The sequence below is a fragment of the Solanum lycopersicum genome, chromosome 2 (genome assembly GCF_036512215.1).
Source record: "Solanum lycopersicum chromosome 2, SLM_r2.1".
Lineage (NCBI taxonomy): Eukaryota > Viridiplantae > Streptophyta > Magnoliopsida > Solanales > Solanaceae > Solanum > Solanum lycopersicum.
In genome coordinates this window covers 58620887-58639454 of record NC_090801.1, presented here as the reverse complement: position 1 = coordinate 58639454, position 18568 = coordinate 58620887, and the positions used below count along the sequence as shown (strand labels likewise).

The 18568-nt window shown below is 35.1% G+C and overlaps 3 protein-coding genes and 1 long non-coding RNA gene across 4 annotated transcripts; 1 reads left to right on the top strand and 3 right to left on the bottom strand.

The window, feature by feature from the left end:
* Nucleotides 1-2991: 2991 nt before the first annotated feature.
* On the bottom strand, nucleotides 2992-3998 carry LOC138341801 (uncharacterized). Its single transcript, XR_011214745.1, has 2 exons — nucleotides 3734-3998; nucleotides 2992-3592 (listed from the first exon to the last, which is right to left on the bottom strand). It is a non-coding gene; the product is annotated as an uncharacterized lncRNA (long non-coding RNA).
* A 70-nt stretch (nucleotides 3999-4068) lies between these two features.
* Nucleotides 4069-5271, bottom strand: LOC101249987 (uncharacterized). Its single transcript, XM_004233793.5, has 2 exons — nucleotides 4988-5271; nucleotides 4069-4826 (listed from the first exon to the last, which is right to left on the bottom strand). The coding sequence occupies exons 1-2, from the start codon at nucleotides 5213-5215 to the stop codon at nucleotides 4272-4274; spliced, it is 783 nt and encodes a 260-aa protein (XP_004233841.2). The 5' UTR covers nucleotides 5216-5271; the 3' UTR covers nucleotides 4069-4271.
* A 931-nt stretch (nucleotides 5272-6202) lies between these two features.
* Nucleotides 6203-8011, bottom strand: LOC101264992 (trans-resveratrol di-O-methyltransferase). Its single transcript, XM_004232879.5, has 2 exons — nucleotides 7135-8011; nucleotides 6203-6801 (listed from the first exon to the last, which is right to left on the bottom strand). Exons 1-2 carry the CDS (start codon nucleotides 7906-7908, stop codon nucleotides 6493-6495), a joined length of 1083 nt encoding a protein of 360 aa, XP_004232927.1. The 5' UTR covers nucleotides 7909-8011; the 3' UTR covers nucleotides 6203-6492.
* Nucleotides 8012-8808: 797 nt separating this feature from the next.
* LOC138342179 (uncharacterized) lies at nucleotides 8809-17014 on the top strand. The gene is made up of 6 exons (XM_069294385.1): nucleotides 8809-9994; nucleotides 10088-10206; nucleotides 10345-10584; nucleotides 11314-11746; nucleotides 16162-16298; nucleotides 16919-17014. Exons 1-6 carry the CDS (start codon nucleotides 8809-8811, stop codon nucleotides 17012-17014), a joined length of 2211 nt encoding a protein of 736 aa, XP_069150486.1.
* Nucleotides 17015-18568: the final 1554 nt, after the last annotated feature.

Sequence of the window (18568 nt, the reverse complement as noted above, 5' to 3'; positions counted from 1 at the left end):
TTGTTAGTACAAATTACATTTTTGTTATGAAGCAAGGGCCACTACAAGAAACCTAGATATGATTAATGAATCTTCCCTATGTCTATATTTTTAGATTAGATTGGTAATTAAAAGAAGCTATTAATAATACTAATAATGAGACGAAAATGTTTGGAAACTCTAAACTATAGGTTAGATATAGTTGCATTATTATCACTCTAATAGTGTAGTGTGATAGTTTTTAGAATTTTTTTAATGGTGGTGATATGTTCGAATAAGTTTTCTTATAATCTAATTAATTTTATGGAGTATTTGTTTTGTCTTGTCAACGTATATATTGGTAACTTTGTCAATCATAAATTGAATATGTGTGATAAAATCATTTATTTTTTTTCTCTATTGAAAATTAACCTGAATTTTATACTGATTTCATTGATCACTGAAACACATCTTTGATTACGTAGTGAGGATTTTCCTTCCTCTTAAGCAAATGGTATAAGGTTTGAGAAAATTAGTAAGTTATTTGGTAATTTTTTTTCCTTTTTCATTGATCCTTTTAAAATATAAATTTAAATTAGTCATATCCAATAAGGAAATTTCGTGAAGAAAGTTGAATTAATTACCAAATTATTTTTATCAAATCACATCACTTCAAATCTTTTTTAAATTGCTAAGCAATTGAAAAAATTATGCTATAAAATATAATTTTTTCCCCCGTTACTGCATAGTGAAAAAGAGATTCTTAATAAAATAGTGAAAAATTTTCCAACTTTCTTTTTGTATGAAAATGTTATTGTTTTTTTTCTTTTCTTATTGAATCAACTTAAATATTATGAAAATAACTGCTAAACATATTTCAATTAGAAAACATTGATTTTTTACCCCTATATTTGAAGAAAGACCAGAATAATTAATTTTTTCTCGTACAATTAGAATTAGGTTTGAATAGTGGCATTTTGAATTGTCTCTTTTTTAATTGTTCTTTATTGCAATAAATACACTTATGACTGATCAAAAACATTGTGGTGGAGTAGCAAATACTTTTTCAAAGATAAGAAGTCTCAGGATTAAAAGAGTAATCTAATCCGATTCAAATAAATTTAAATAAATATATATACACAGTTTAGTGTTTTTGGTTTTTCAAAACCAATCGAAAAAATTAAAAAATCAATCCAAATAAAATTTTAATTTAATTTAATTTTAGTTAATTGATTTAATCCGAAAAATGTAAACCTCTATTTTCATAATGTAATATGACTTAAGTAATGATTTTTTTTAATAATAGAGGCAACTCATACAAAAATGACACTAGTAGCCTCGTCGATATTGCATTTGAAGCCATCTACATATCTTAAAGTGGGATCTTTTTCATTTAATTGGACAGTTTCATTTTAAATAAATTAATCTTTTAAGTTGTGTCTTTTATACGATTCATTATAACAAAAATAATTTTTAGCGGTATTAATTATTGATACCAATAAAGAGTTATTATAACAAAAATAACTTTTAGTGGTATTAATTATTGATACTAATAAAGAGTGCTAAAGTCTTTACCGGCATTAACAAAATGTCATTAGGATCAATGTCGCTAAAGGTTTTAGAGACATATACAAAGAGTGACAATTACCGCTAAAAATACATATTTAACGACAATTAAAAATTATATACCGCTAATGATCATTTTTGTTATTGAATGAGTTGATCTTTTAAGTTTTACGATTAGCAATCGAACTTAGTCTCATAGTTCATAAATTTTTTAAAGACGTGAGACATTATTTGTACAATATTAGAATGTGAACATATAAACTTATGCTCTGAAAAAAAAATAAGTATTTATCTTGAAAGACAAAAATTAAAAGTAAGCGCAAAATAAAGCCAAAAGTGGAAATGTCCCAAGTTTTTGTCCAAACCTCTTAGTTGGGCTCACCTACGGTCCAGGCACGTCTTTTTGTGAACCATTTGGCTAAGTTTGGCAGACCATGAGCCCATGGACTGGCTACATGTAGGTTAGTTAATTTAGGAGTACTATAAGTGTATGAACTAAATAGGGATAATACTCATTCTATTGTCAAGTTTTAAGTACAACTTCTTAGGAACTTATACTTAAATTACAATAATTACAAAATATATAATTTCGTGTGATTTGCATGCTATTACGTAAGATATACACCATGTGAACAACGTGCTCACCCGATTATAGCTCATGTATACATTGGTAGGAAGGTGCATTAGAGTAGCACATCTCTGAATTTGTCTTGACGACAGTTATTGATTTGTTGTAATAGGTTCGGGATTAGCAAGGGAATAACTTTCAAATTAGTCCCATCGAAAGCCCCTTACTCCACCGTCCTCACGTGATCCCTAACCAGAGGTCCCTGAGGCCCAAAGGAGCCATTGTGTTTGTGGATTGAGAACAACACTTTACTAATTATAGTAACTTATATTTAGAAAAGTAAGGGATTAGGCTCTTGAATTTTCTCAAAAAGTACAAAAAATAGCTGGTTACGTTGATAAAGTATAATTGAACTCCTAGTAGTCTCCTACAATAAAACTAAAGTTATCACATTTCACCTAATAACTATAAGTAACAATTGAAAAATTGTAAACCATATTGACAATCATTAAAAGTTTGGTGAAATTGTCCTTTGTTTGAATTGAGTGTTACTGCAAACGGTTGGTAATATTCATTAGAGTTTTTAACTAAACCTGAAAAGAAAGAAGAATTATGCTTCCAAATCCCAATTAATAAATGAGTTATTTGTATTTCGGGTGTAGATTATTTATAGGTCCAGTGTATCACTGTATATAAAGAGATATACAATGATATAAAATGGATCTGAAGGATCAACAATTTTTTGATTATAACTTTCCACATAAGATGTTTAAGACAATAAAATTAAATGATATTTCGATATATTTTATATATCTTTAGTTTAGATCACGAGATTCAAAAGTCTTTTCTACTTTTTTAAACTCAATGTCAAGTCAAAACAAGACAAACAAATTGTAATGTAGGGAATAATGAGAAATCTTTTTTGCTTTTATATTACATCTCAAAGATACAAAATTCAATTTTTAACTAATTCACTTGACAACTAACATGATTTTCTCTAAACCTGCTTGAAGAATGATGTTGCACCAATGGGCTCTTGTTGGTATCAAGATAATGAAGAAGAAAAACCATCCCAATTGAAGTAACAAACATTGGAATTGGACCAAAAAACCATAACAACAAAGTTATAGCAAAATAAAGAGCTCTAAGCCCAATAGACCAAAAATCACCTCCCCTAATCACAGCCAACTCCACATAGCTTGAAGGAACTTCACTATTTGGTATACTAATTAGGTAATTTGCATGGATTAAACATCTTGATGATTGAACAAAACATGAAAATGCAACCAAAAAACATACAAGAAGACTTATATATTTAATTGACAAAGTAGATGCCTTTGTATCACCATATATCAATTCACTACTAAATATAGTTGAAGTATTTGCCATCCATGCTCCAATTAGAGAGCTTAGTGTTAAACACACAGTTGCTAAGAATGTTGCTCCTGAATTATTTGCTGATAGAACATATAAGGCTGTCATAACATCCCGGTTTTCGGTCTGAAAAATAACACTAGATCTTAGTAACAATACATAATTGTGGTTTCATGTCCAAACACAACTTCAAATTTCAACCAAATCATATGTGACCGCGAACGTTAAAATCATGATGGACTAAATAGGAGATATATTAGTACTTACCTGCATGATTTTTCGAATCCAAGCAATTTTATCATTGTTCTCAAATCCAAAGACTGTAGTATGAGGATTCTTGATGTATCTTTGGAGAAGAAAGAGATGGTAAACAAACAAGATGAAAAATCCACTAGGCACCAAGAAAATATCAAGGTGTTCTTTTTGGAATACCATTTATTATTATTATTATTATTATTATTATTTTCTCCTTTCTTATGTTCTTGTTTGAATATTTGTGAGATTGGTAGAATTGGAATGGTGTTTGTGATATATGAAATTGGCAAAAAAAAATTATTGTTGCTTAAAAGGAACCTATTGCTTAAGGTATTCAATAGATAATCTTACAAGTAACATTCATATTTAATTAATGATAGTAACTTATACATTTTGAATTCTTGACTTTGGTGGTTGTGATTGTAAGTAAACTTATTTACCAAATTATATTACAAGAAAAACACCAAAATTAGCACTTGGCATTTTTTTTTTTGTACAAATTAAACAAATAAGTTCCTCATGTAGTGTACTAGCCAGAATGAAATTTGGCCTAAAGCAGAGTTGCCCTGTTTGTAGCTTCTTCAACTCTCTTGTGAACCTGTTTTCTTATTCTAGAAGAGCGATGATCGTGCAATTGCTTCGTGTTTTTGTCAAGGTGATGGAGGAAAATAATCATCCCAATTGAAGTAACAAACATGGGAATAGGACCAAAAAACCATAGGAGCATAGTTGTCGCAAAATAAAGTGATCTAAGCCCAAGTGACCAGAACTCACCTCCTCTTATGACAGCCAATTCAACATAACTAATTGGTATATCAGTATCTGGTGTTGTGATTAAGTAATTTGCATGAATGAAGCATCTAGATGATTGTACAAAACATGCAAAAGCCATCAAGAAGAAGATCAGTAGAGTTATGAACTTGATTGACATTGTTTCTGGCCTTGTGTCACCATAAATTAGTACGCTAGTGAAAAGAGTGTTGTTAGCCATCCAGGCTCCTATGAGAGAACTCAATGATAATGAAACTGTTGCTAAGAATGTTGCAGCACTGTTATTAGATCCTAAAACATTTAGAGCTGTATCTATAATTTTCGGATCTGAAGCCTGCATGATTTAGTAAAAGTAACAATTTAGGTGCAGCCTATATTCAACGAGTTCAATTGAATCCAGTATCTCAAACGTGAAACACAAATACAAGAAGAATTAAAAGCCAGAATTGTCAAGTTTAAATCTTGAACCCGTTTCTGTATGTATATATACTTTACCTGCATGATTCTTTCAACCCAAGCTCTCTTGTCATTGTTTTCAAAGCCCATTATAGTGGTGTGAGGGATAGTAAGGTATCTATAGAGCAAATAGAGATGATAAGTGAACATGATGAAGAGCCCACTTGGGACCAACAACAAATCAAGGTACTCTTTTTGGAAAACCATTTTTTTTTCTTCTCTTCCTCCTAAGAAGCCAGAGTAGTTAAGAAGAATTCCAAGTAGCATCTTTTATAAATATAATTTGTGCCTAATTTACTTACATGTGTAGCAAAGAATTAACAACTTGTATGGGAATCTCAACAGAATTTTGATAAGTAACCTATAGCTAGTAGTTATGTTCTTGACTTCTTATCTCCATGTGATTATTTCTTCAAATTTATGCCTACCAATGCCATCATTCTGCTCAACATATAATATATGGTCTAAACTATTCCTTCTATTCCGATTTATTTGTTGAAAATACTTGAATCTTGCGTCCTTAAACTAAAATAATGTATTAATGTTATGGTCATAAACATGTCATGTACAAAGTTAGAATTACAGAGTTGCCAAACTAGGAACGAATCATTCTTTTTTAAACAAATAATAAAAGATTGGACAAATAAAATGAAACGTTAAGATTTTTTTTATTTTTTTTGTGTATGTAGACTTTTAGATTCTTGATCATCAAGTATGGTTGTATGAGTATCACAATTCACAGGCTGTCATGTATGAACTAGTTAAGTAGCTGTTACTTCAATTTACTTCAATGACATAGTTGAACGTTGGCACACGATAATGTATTAATGTATGAACAGGCAAAATTAGTTGCATCATCAGTGCAAGTTAAGGAATTTGATTTTCTCACAAAATTGAACCCTGCACAAGTTTAATTCACAAAGTGTGAATCAAATTCTTATCAAAGATGGTTAATCAGATGAAACAGAGGTAATAAAACATTTCTAAAATTCATAAAAGTATTTCTTTTGTCTCAATTTATGTAATATATTTCTTTTTATTATATGGATCGATGAATTTCTAATCACATAATAATAACTTGATCAATTAGGCTAAGACTACCTTCTGTCAGCGAAACAATTGAAACCGGCGAGTAATACAAAAAAAGATCTAGAAGGTTGAATTCATGCAAGAGATTTCTGCTCGTATATATGATCTTATAATTTTCTGTGACTTTCAAAACTAGGCTATGGTTGATTAAGGATTTAGAGCATGTTTAAATAGACTTATTTCTGTAATGTTTGAATAAATAAAAATATACTTTAAACATAGACAAAAATAAGTAATAAGCTCGTTCGGACGTGTAATTGACAACCACTACAACGCCAACCACCTCCACCATGGCAACTATTAACACCGTCATTACTATCCACCAACACCATCACTAAAAACCATCTCTACCATTATTACGTTCTAGAGACACATCGTTCATATTTGCATTCAGATTGAGACGTCTTAATCTTAATAAAAACAAATAAAGCTTAAGAGACGTAGAGCAGATAATTTTAAGGGAAAACTTGAATGAGGGACCTTAGTCCAAGGAGAGGTGTAATCTTGTAGCTCATGAAACCAGCCTCAGTGAATAGCTTTTCCCATTCTTTCTCAGTTCTCTGCCTTCCAGTAGTTACAACCATCATTAGTACATCAAAAATGAGCTTCACTTCAGTCATGTTTGCTTCTTCTTCATCTCTACCCAATACCATGTCAATGATTAGGACCTTCCCTTTTCTTCCTTCATCTTTATCCTCGATAGCTTCTCTGCATCTCTTTAGTATCTTCACACAATCCTCATCACTCCAATCATGCATAACATGCTGCAAAAATAATTTCTCAGTTTCTTAACTGTTTTGTTTGGACACTGACATGAACAGGAAAAACACACACTGTAAACATGACAATCTTCATCACTGCAATTATGCATAAGAGTCATATTTTCTCAAGCATAGGACAAACCAATGACCTATAGCCTTTTAATACAGAAACCGCATAGTAACTGAAAGATGGAACCTAATATTTCAAATTTTCTGTCTATGGCATTTTAGCAATAACATGAAGGTCTAACACGGTGCATTTAGGTGAGGAAGTACAGTGTTGTAAATTGTAATTCCAGCCTAGAACATGTTAAAGGATGAAAGTTTTGTGCATACCTTAAGTAAAATTGCATCAGCATGGGGAATACACTGAAACATATTCCCTCCTACATATATTAAATTCTCAGTCTGTGGCATGTTGGCAACAACATGTGGAAGATCAAGTACAGTGCATTTCAAGTGAGGTATTGCCTCCAAGATGGTCTTAGCTATAACGCCAGTGCCCCCTCCTACATCAACCAATGAGTTCAGTCCCTCAAAAACTTCTCTGCAGTCCTTAACAACTAATTTCATCATTTGGGAATCACTAGCCATTGCTTCATTAAAAGCTGTGTCGAATATTGGATTTTGTGCACAGAAGTCCCACATAGGCATACCATGTGCTGTCTCAAATGGCGTCGCTTCTTCATTCTTGTGAAACCATTCTCCCAATAATTGCCAAGGAGTGACAAGTACAGGATCAACCATTAGTCGGACGCAAGGTAACAAATTTGGGATTTCACTCTTGAGAAGCAGCCTTGAAGAAGTTGTCAAAACATATCCTTCTGTTTCTGAGTTTTCTTCGAGCTTTATTATATCAAAGAATTGAGCGTGCACCAACAGACGCATTAGTCGATGAATGGCATTTGATTTTGATGAGGGAAGTTTGAGTCCTGAAAGTAGATCAGGAAGAGTGATTGGTTTTTTGTGGTTATGAATAATATCTGGTATGCCTAACTGAATGGCACAATTCAGGGCCATGGAATTTGCATAAGCAAATGCATGTTTGTAAATATGAGCCTGTGCTTTGAAGAGTTCATTGGCTCTCTCAACATTATTATTTGTTTCCATAAGCTCAGGATGTCTTGAACCTTATTGCTGAAAGCTTGTGATGAGCTATCTTTTATGTATGGAATAAGGCTTGTGATGAGCTGTTTTTATGTATGTATTAGGTTTGTGGTGGCATGCTCAGAATTGTGACAGCTCCCTCTTTTCTTGCTATTCAGAAATTAATATGTGTGCCATTCCAAAAATAGCTTATTCTCATGTTTATTTTTATCCTTATACGACTTCTCCTGTCTCTTAGCATTCAAACTGAACCACTCTTTTGCTTTAGTTATAGGGAAAAGGTCCAATTAAGTTTTGCTGTTGTGGACAATGGACATTCAGTATTCAGTTTTAGGGAAAAGGTCCAAGCAGGCCTCATATTGGTATTAGCTGCTAAAATTTTAGTTTATTTTGTACTTGTGGCAATAGTTTGGAGGAGGAAGTATGATGAAACTTGCCTAGTCAGTTAATTAGCTTAAGCAATTAGTTAGTTACTAATTAGCTAGTTAGTTAAAGTTAGTTGTAGTTAGTTAAAGTTAGTTAGAAGTCACATTTTCTACATTTTGATAGTTTGTTAAATCTGTTAGTTTGTTGTTCATTGTTGTGTATATACACACACACATTGCATTGATCAAGATAAGAAAATAGATTCTAAAGAAACTTCTTCTCCTTCTTCTTCGTTTGCTGCTGTTAATGGCTCAACCTCCATTAATGGAGGAATGAGATTTTCTCAGCTTACATGCTGATTTTGTCATGGTATCAGAGCAGGTTGCTCACACTAGATCTCTTGATCTAGTTGTTAATCAAAATCACTGATATCTCTTGTTCAAGTCGATTTTCTGGTTAGATTTCTCTGTTTTTCTTTGCCTGCTTCTGTTAATTCATTAGCTTCCATTTGGTACACTCTGTTTCTGTATAGCTTCCATGGGTGACACTTCAACTGATGCGAACAACAACAACTCTTTGAAACGACCAGATTTCAATAGTTCTTTCTATCTACATCCATCTGAGAATGCTGCTTCTACTTTGCTTCCTGTGGTGTTTGATGGAACTAGCTATAGATCATGGAGACGAGCAGTTCCTAGAGCCTTGTCTGTCAAGAACAAAACTGGATTCATTAATGGCAAGATAGTGAAGCCAAGCTTTACAGATCCTTTATTCATGCAGTGGGAAAGATGTGATGATATGGTGACATCTTGGATCCTAAATTCCCTCTCCCCAGAGTTGCGAGATAGTCTACAGTATGTGAATAATGCTAAGGAATTGTGGGAGGAATTGGAGGATCGATATGATCAGACTAATGGATGCAAATTGTATCAATTGCAGAAGGAAATAAATGATTTGGTACAAGGTACTTTAGATGTCACTGGTTACTATACAAAAATGAAGAAACTATGGGAGGAGATGAGTACAATTGATGTGAACTCACAGTGTAGCTGTGTGTGTACTTGTGGAGGAAAGGTGAAAATGCATAAGGCTGAGCAAGATAGAAGGCTCATACACTTTCTAATGGGGCTAAATGAAGTGTACAGTGCTGTGCGAGGGAGCATTCTTATGATGTCCATTTTGCCTACAATGGCACAAGCATTTGCTATTCTATCACAGGAAGAAAAGCAAAGGGAAATGAAGCCTATAAACCATATGGTTTTGGAGTCTACCTCACTGAATGCCTCTGTGTCATCTCAAAATAATGCAACTAATTCTAGATCTTACAGAGGGAATACAAGTAGGGGGAATGGGAACTATAATAGCACTGCTTACAACAACAATAATGCTTTTAGAGGGAGTTCTAATACTGGAAATAGATCAAACATGTTTTGTGAATATTGCAAACGATCTGGACATGTCAAAGACAGGTGCTACAAACTCCATGGCTATCCAACTAACACAAGAAATCCAAGAGGAAGAGGCAAAGGATCTGCAACAAATGTACACACTTCTGAAGGTGATAGTGGTCAATGTGAAGAGAATTTTGAGCAGGGAAAACAAGTACCAATGAATTTGTCAAAGGGTCAATATGAACAATTACTCAATCTACTTGGAACCTTGCATGTGGGGAATGAATCTGATTACTCAAATCATGTGTCAAGTGGAGCTGCAAGCCTAGCAGGTATACTTGCTTGCCACTCTTCACTAAGTAAGATAGGTGATTTGTCATGTAAGTGTAATAAATTGACTGCTGGCTCTTGGATCATTGATTCAGGGGCATCTCATCATATGACCTTCACAAAAGACAATCTCACAAGCCTTAAGACTCTACCCTATCCTTTCCTAATCACCTTACCAAATGGATACAAAGTTAAAGTGACTGAAATTGGTGATGTGTGTTTGAATTCAACATTAATTCTGTATAAAGTGTTGTACATACCTAGCTTCAAGTTCAACTTAATATCAATTTATTGTTTAGCTAATCAACTCAAAGGAGTAGTCAGTTTTAACAATGGTTCTTGCTTACTGCAGGGCCCTTCTCTGAAGAGCCCTCTGGCACTTGGTAAGGCAAAGAATGGTTTGTATTTCTTTTGTCCAAAGTGTCACATTGTATCTGCAAATGATGATCCTGCTTCTTATCAAAGATCTCAATCTGTTTCTCTTCTTAACTACTGTAAAAGGTCTTCATTACCATGTATAAAGCCTTCTCATACTGTCAATAAAGAAGCCTGTTCTAGTGATCATTTCTCAAGTTCAGTTGCTAATCTTTCTGTCAGTCAAGACAATGAATTCTTGTGGCATGCTAGATTAGGACATGTACCCTTTGTAAAGATGAAAAATATATCTACTATCCCATTAAAATTTTCCAACAAGCAGCCATTCACATGCACAATTTGTCCAATGGCTAGACAAACTAGAATGCCATTTCCAGAAAGTGTGACTGCAACTAGTTCAATATTTGAACTATTGCATGTTGATTTATGTGGACCTTATAATGTACAAACACATGATGGTTATCACTACTTCTTAACTATGGTAGATGACTACAGTAGAGCTACTTGGACACAGCTTCTTAGGTGTAAAAGTAATGCTCTACATACTATAAAAGCTTTCATATCCTTAATAGAAAATCAATTCATACTAGATTGAAAATCATCATGTCTGATAATGATTTAGAATTCTCAAGTTCTGAGGCAACATGTTTCTTCCAAGAGAAAGGCATAATACATCAGAAAACATGTCCTTACACACCACAACAAAATGGAGTTGTAGAAAGGAAACACAAATACCTTCTTGAGACAGCAAGAACACTATTATTTCAATCAAAATTGCCTATGAGATATTGGGGAGAATGTGTACTAACTGCCACATACCTTGATTAATAGATTGCCTACTAAATTACTTCAAGGAAAATCTCCATATGAATTGTTATATCAAAAGAAACCAGTCTATTCACATCTTAGAAATTTTGGATGCCTTTGTTTTCCAACTACTTTAAAGACTCATAAGGACAAATTTGAACCAAGGGCTGTGCCTCACATCTTTATTGGATATCCTTTTAATACAAAAGGGTACAAGGTTCTAAATTTGGCTACCAAGAGAATTCATGTGTCTAGAGATGTTCTTTTCTATGAAACTGTTCTTCCTTTTGTTATTGCTCCTACTGGTTCCAGTTTTAATTCTGTATTGCATCTAGTTGTTCATTATTCTGATAAGTTGCCTTGCATGTCTAGTAAAACAACTACTTCTATTAATGATGAAATGTTGAATTACCACACACTGGATGAAGTCATTTTTGATCAAGATTCTACATCTGAAAATACACCTACAACTGAGCCTACAATATCTTCTCTTGAACCAAATCTACCTGTTGTTACACCTACAAATGAATACACAACAACCCCTATAGAATCAAATGTGCCTGTCCTTGATAGTGCATCCCTTACACCTAGAAGAACAACAAGATCTTGTCATCCTCCAAGATATTTAAAAGACTACACCTATTCATTACCTAAACTACTGTTGGGTTATGGGTCTTTTTCCCTTCCTATGTGGATAAATAAAAGCTCAATTTGGACCAACCCATTTTTGCCCATAGGCCCATTCTTATGAGGCAAATATAAGCCTATTTAGGTCTTATTTTCAAATACACGGAGAGTTTTTTAGCAGCCAAAAAGAGAGAAAAAGAGCAGATTTTCGCAGTCAAAATTCAGCCCTAACAACCAACTTCTAATTGCGATTCCCATTTCGTTTCTTGTCCGATTGAGCTGATTTTTGGACAACATATTATCTTCATCTCAATCTTTGATTAGGAACTGACAGAGTTGGATTTGGTGGCCTGCAGCTTCAGTTTTGCTGTCGTGAATAGTAGCTGCGAAATTGGTGATTTTGCTCCTTTAATTCTCTAGATTTGGTGCAATCTTATTTTGTTGTTGCTCGTTGTTTGGCACTTGTTTTGTGGACAATTTTGGAGAACAATATTGTAACTCTTGGTGATTATAGTGGAGCTTTTGGTCCCGTGGTTTTTTACTCTTCACATCGAAGGGTTTTCTACGTAAATCTCGGTGTCTTGTGTGATTGGTTTATTATTGTCTTGTTATATTTGTTTGATTGAATTAATTGCTGCCTTACTATCATATTGCTTGTGGTTGTTTGTCTTCTCTTGGTTCAAATCGAAAAGGGAAAGTATAGACTTGGGTATTCTTCCGCTGTTATCCTGTCAGGCATTCTTTGTTAGTGTCTTGTCTTTCCCAACAAAGTGGTATCAGAGCATTGGTTATTGTTGATTGTCATTTTGAATGATGGAGGCAAATATGAGCAAAATGGTGTGTTTAAATGGTAGTAACTATCATATTTGGAAAGGCAAGATGAAAGATCTTCTATTTGTCAAGAAGATGCATTTACCTGTGTTTGCTTCTAATAAGCCTCAGTCTTTGAATGATGAAGAATGGGAATTTGAGCATCTGCAGGTTTGTGGCTATATTAGACAATGAGTTGAAGATAATGTTAGAAATCATATTGTGAATGAGACACATGCCAAAAGTTTGTGGGACAAGCTCGAGACACTTTATGCTTTGAAGACTGGCAACAACAAGTTGTTCCTATTGAAACAATTAATGAATATCAGGTATAAAGAGGGCACTCCTATTTCTGATCATATTAATGATTTTCAGGGTATTCTTGACCAGCTATCCGGAATGGGTGTAAAGTTTGATGATGAGATACAGGGACTTTGGCTTCTTAATACTCTGCCAGACTCTTGGGAAACTCTTCGAGTTTCTTTAACTAATTCTGCTCCCAGTGGTGTTATAACCATGGAATATACTAAGAGTGGTGTCTTGAATGAAGAAATGAGAAGAAGATCTCAAGCCTCATCTTCTTCAGCTTCACACTCCGATGTTTTGGTTAAAGATTGGGGGAGAAACAAGTCCAGAGGTCAAAATGATAGAGGTAAAAGTAGAAGCAAGTCAAAGTCTAAATACAAGAATACTACATGTGACTATTGCCACAAGAATGGGCATATCATGAAATATTGTTACAAGCAAAAGAGAGATATGAGACAACAAAAGAGAGAAGGCGATAATGAAAATCGTGTTGCTGTTGTTGCTAATAATGATCTTCTTGTTTCTTGTGATGAAAATGTCATTAATCTTGTTCGTGATGAGTCTAGCTGGTTTGTGGATTCTGGTGCTACTTCTCATGTCACGCCAAAGAAGGAATTATTTTCTTCTTATACTCCAGGTAATTTTGGAACGTTGAAAATGGGCAATAATCATGAAGTTGAAGTTATTGGCATTGGGACAGTTTGTTTGGAAAGTAACAATGGTTCCAAACTAGTTCTTAATAATGTCAAGCATGCTCCAGATGTTCGCTTGAATTTGATTTCTGTGGGATATCTTAATGATGAGGGTTATGTTAATACACTTGGTGCTGGCCAGTGGAAGCTTACTAGAGGTTTGATGGTTGTGGCCCGTGGTGACAAGTTGTCTAACTTGTATGTATTTCAGGGCTCCATGTCCAGAGACTCAGTAAATTTGGTGGAGAATGATACTTCATCAGAGTTATGGCATAGAAGGCTGAGTCATATGAGCGAGAAGGGGATTGATAGTTTGGCTAAGAAAAATTTGCTTTCTGGAGTGAAACAAGCAAAGTTGAAGAAATGTGTTCATTGCTTAGCCGGTAAACAGAAAAGAGTTTTTTTTCAGAGTCATCCGCCTTCAAGAAAGCTTGATTTGCTGGAGTTGGTACATTCTGATTTATGTGGTCCTTTTAAGGTAAGATCTCATGGTGGTGCACTTTACTTTGTGACTTTTATTGATGATCATTCTCGCAAACTCTGGGTATTTCCTTTGAAGTCCAAGGATCAAGTACTTGATGTGTTCAAGGGTTTTCAGGCCTTGGTTGAAAGACAAACAGGGAAGACTTTGAAATGCATCCGCTCAGATAATGGTGGTGAGTATATTGGTCCTTTTGATAGATATTGCAGAGAGCAGGGTATTAGGCATCAGAAAACTCCTCCAAAGACTCCTTAGTTAAATGGTTTAACAGAGAGGATGAACAGAATTCTAGTTGAGAGGGTTAGATATATGCTTTCAGATGCTAAGCTGTCAGATTCCTTTTGGGCAGAAGCACTTAATACTGCTGCTTATGTTATCAATTTATCTCCTGCTGTTGCTTTAGATGGTGATGTCCCTGACAGAGTTTGGACTGGTAAGAATGTTTCTTATGATCATCTTAGAGTCTTTGGGTGTAAAGCCTTTGTACATGTTCCTAAGGATGAAAGGTCAAAGTTGGATGTTAAAACTAGGCAGTGTATCTTTATTGGTTATGGTCAAGATGAATTTGGCTATCGTTTCTATGATCCTGTTGAGAAGAAACTTGTTAGAAGCCGTGATGTTGTGTTCTTTGAAGACCAAACAATTGAAGATTTTGACAAAGCTGACAAGGCTGATTTTCAGAGTAGTGAGAGCTTAGTTGATGTTGATCCTGTTCCTTTGACTATTGCATCGGAAGAAAATCTTCATAATGATGAAAATCAAGTTGATAATGAAGATGGTGATCATGTTCAGAATGACCGGCATGATGTTGTTGATGCTCCAGTTCAAGATGATGTGGTTGTCCAACAACCAATTATAGATGCTCCAGAGAGTTCTCTCAGACGATCTAGTAGAGAGAGAATTCCTTCATCTCGTTATTCTCCCAATGAGTATGTACTCTTGACTGACGGGGGAGAACCTGAGAGTCTTGATGAGGCCATGGAAAGTGAAGAAAAAGAAAGGTGGTTTGATGCTATGGAAGATGAGATTAAATCCTTGCATGATAATCATACCTTTGATTTGGTTAAGTTACCTAAAGACAGAAAAGCTTTGAAAAACAGGTGGGTTTTTCGGGTGAAACACGAAGATGGTAATCCAGTTCCACGGTACAAAGCTAGATTAGTTGTCAAGGGATTTAATCAGAAAAAGGGAGTTGATTTTGATGAGATATTCTCTCCAGTTGTGAAGATGTCATCCATTCGTGTGGTTCTAGGCTTGGCTGCAAGTCTAGATTTAGAGATTGAGCAAATGGATGTTAAAACTGCTTTCCTCCATGGTGACTTAGATGAAGAAATTTATATAGAGCAACCAGAAGGTTTTGAAGTCAAGGGTAAAGAGAATTATGTTTGCAAATTGAAGAAGAGCTTGTATGGTTTGAAACAAGCTCCCAGGCAGTGGTACAGGAAGTTTGGTTCTTTTATGAGTCAGCAGGGCTTCAAGAAGACTTCTTCAGACCATTGTGTTTTTGTGCAAAAGTTCTCTGATGGTGACTTTATTATTGTGTTGCTTTATGTTGATGACATGCTTGTTGTTGGTCATAATACTTGCAGGATTCAGAAGTTGAAGCAAGAGTTGAGTAAGTCTTTTGCTATGAAAGACTTAGGACCAGCAAGGCAGATTCTTGGCATGCAGATTGTCCGTGATAGAAAGGCCAAGAAATTGGTATTATTACAAGAGAAGTACATTCAGAAAGTACTTCACAGATTCAGCATGGACAAAGCTAAGGTTGTCAGTACACCTTTAGCTATGCACTTCAAATTGAGCACGAAACAGTGTCCTTCTAGTGATGATGAGAAGGAAGATATGAAGAAAGTTCCTTATGCTTTAGCTGTTGGTAGTTTGATGTATGCGATGGTTTGTACAAGACCGGATATTGCTCACGCTGCTGGAGTTGTTAGCCGTTTTCTTTCTAATCCGGGAAGAGAACATTGGAATGCTGTGAAGTGGGTTATGAGATATCTCTGTGGCACTTCTAGTCTGAGTTTGTGTTTTGGTATAGGGAAGCCTATTCTTTGTGGTTATACTGATTCAGACATGGCTGGTGATGTTGATACTCGCAAGTCTACTTCAGGGTACTTGGTTACTTTTGCTTGGGGAGCTGTATCTTGGCAATCTAGGTTGCAAAAATGTGTTGCTCTATTTACTACAGAAGCTGAGCTTATTGTTATCGTTGAAGCTTGTAAAGAATTGCTTTGGATGAAGAGATTCTTGGGGGAACTTGGTTGTGCTCAAGAGAGGTATGTACTTTATTGTGACAGTCAAAGTGCTATACATCTTGGCAAGAATTCTACGTTCCATGGTCGGTCTAAACACATTGATGTGAGATACCATTGGATTCGAGATGTGTTGGATTCTAAGTTGCTTGAGCTTGAAAAGATTCATACAAATGACAATGGTTCCGATATGATGACTAAAGCTTTGCCAAAAGGGAAGTTTGAAGATTGTTGCATGGTCGCCGGGATGGCGGTCTCCTCCACATAGTCGTGAGGGGGAGAATTGTTGGGTTATGGGTCTTTTTCCATTCCTATGTGGATAAATAAAAGCCCAATTTGGACCAACCCATTTTTGCCCATAGGCCCATTCTTATGAGGCAAATATAAGCCTATTTAGGTCTTATTTTCAAATACACGGAGAGTTTTTTAGCAGCCAAAAAGAGAGAAAAAGAGCAGATTTTCGCAGTCAAAATTCAGCCCTAACAGCCAACTTCAAATTGCGATTCCCGCTTCGTTTCTTGTCTGATTGAGCTGATTTTTGGACAGTATATTATCTTCATCTCAATCTTTGATTAGGAACTGACAGAGTTGGATTTGGTGGCCTGCAGCTTCAGTTTTGATGTTGTGAATAGTAGCTGCGAAATTGGTGATTTTGCTCCTTTAATTCTCTAGATTTGGTGCAATCTTATTTTGTTGTTGCTCGTTGTTTGGCACTTGTTTTGTGGCCAATTTTGGAGAACAATATTGTAACTCTTGGTGATTATAGTGGAGCTTTTGGTCCCGTGGTTTTTTACTCTTCACATCGAAGGGTTTTCTACGTAAATCTCGGTGTCTTGTGTGATTGGTTTATTATTGTCTTGTTATATTTGTTTGATTGAATTAATTGCTGCCTTACTATCATATTGCTTGTGGTTGTTTGTCTTCTCTTGGTTCAAATCGAAAAGGGAAAGTATAGACTTGGGCATTCTTCCGCTGTTATCCTGTCAGGCATTCTTTGTTAGTGCCTTGTCTTTCCCAACAACTACAATCCTCTTCACCTATAAATAATACTACTGATTCTCAGCAGTCACTAACCTCATTCACAAATCACCCTAACCATATCTGTTTCTCCACACTTTGTTCTGAGAGTCAGCAGTTAATTCATAATGTTTCACATGATATTGAACCCACATCTTATGAAGAGACAATCCTGAATCCAGCCTGGCAAGCAGCAATGAGATAAGAATTCGATGCATTACATGCTAATAACACTTGGGAACTAGTTAAGATGCCAAAGGAAAAGAATGCTATTGAATGTAAATGGGTGTATAAGATCAAGCATAAGGCAAATGGGAGCATAGAGAGGTACAAGGCTAGATTAGTGGTGAAGGGATACACTCAACAAGCTGGGATAGACTACAATGAAACTTTCTCACCTGTGGTAAAAATGACTACAGTCAGAACACTCATTTCATTAGCAGTTAAGAAAGGTTGGAACTTGTATCAGTTGGATGTTAATAATGCCTTCCTACATGGTGACTTGAATGAAGAGGTGTATATGGCTTTACCCCCAGGACTAGTAGTGGATAGTAATGACATGGTTTGCAAGTTAAAGAAGTCTTTATATGGCTTAAAACAGGCTAGTAGACAATGGTATGAAAAGCTGGCCACCAGCCTTTGTTCAAAAGGTTACATTCATTCAGACAGTGATTACTCACTGTTTTACAAGAAAAATGGCAAATCTTTGGTGTTTGTAGCTGTATATGTTGATGATATCATCTTAACTGGCACTGGTATAAAGGAGATTGAGTCCTTGAAGTTCTTCTTGCATGAGAAATTCAGAATAAAGGACTTAGGAAGATTACACTATTTTCTTGGATTAGAGATATTGTACAAGCAGGATGGTGTTCTCATTTCACAAAGAAAGTTCACCCTTCATCTTTTGAAGGAGTTTGATTCTGTGCATTACAAGTCTACCACTTCACCTTTGGATCCTACTGAAAAACTGAGGCTCACAGAAGGTAAACTACTATCAGATCCTACTCAATACAGAAAGCTAGTGGGAAAGATTAATTTTCTTGCTAATACAAGGATGGATATAGCATATAGTGTCCAGCATCTTAGCCAATTCATGCAATCCCCTAGAGAGCCTCATCTAAAGGAAGCTTATCGTGTTCTCAGGTATCTACAACATGATCCTACTTTGGGAGTTTTTATCAATAATAAGCCTGATGTCACCATTAGTGC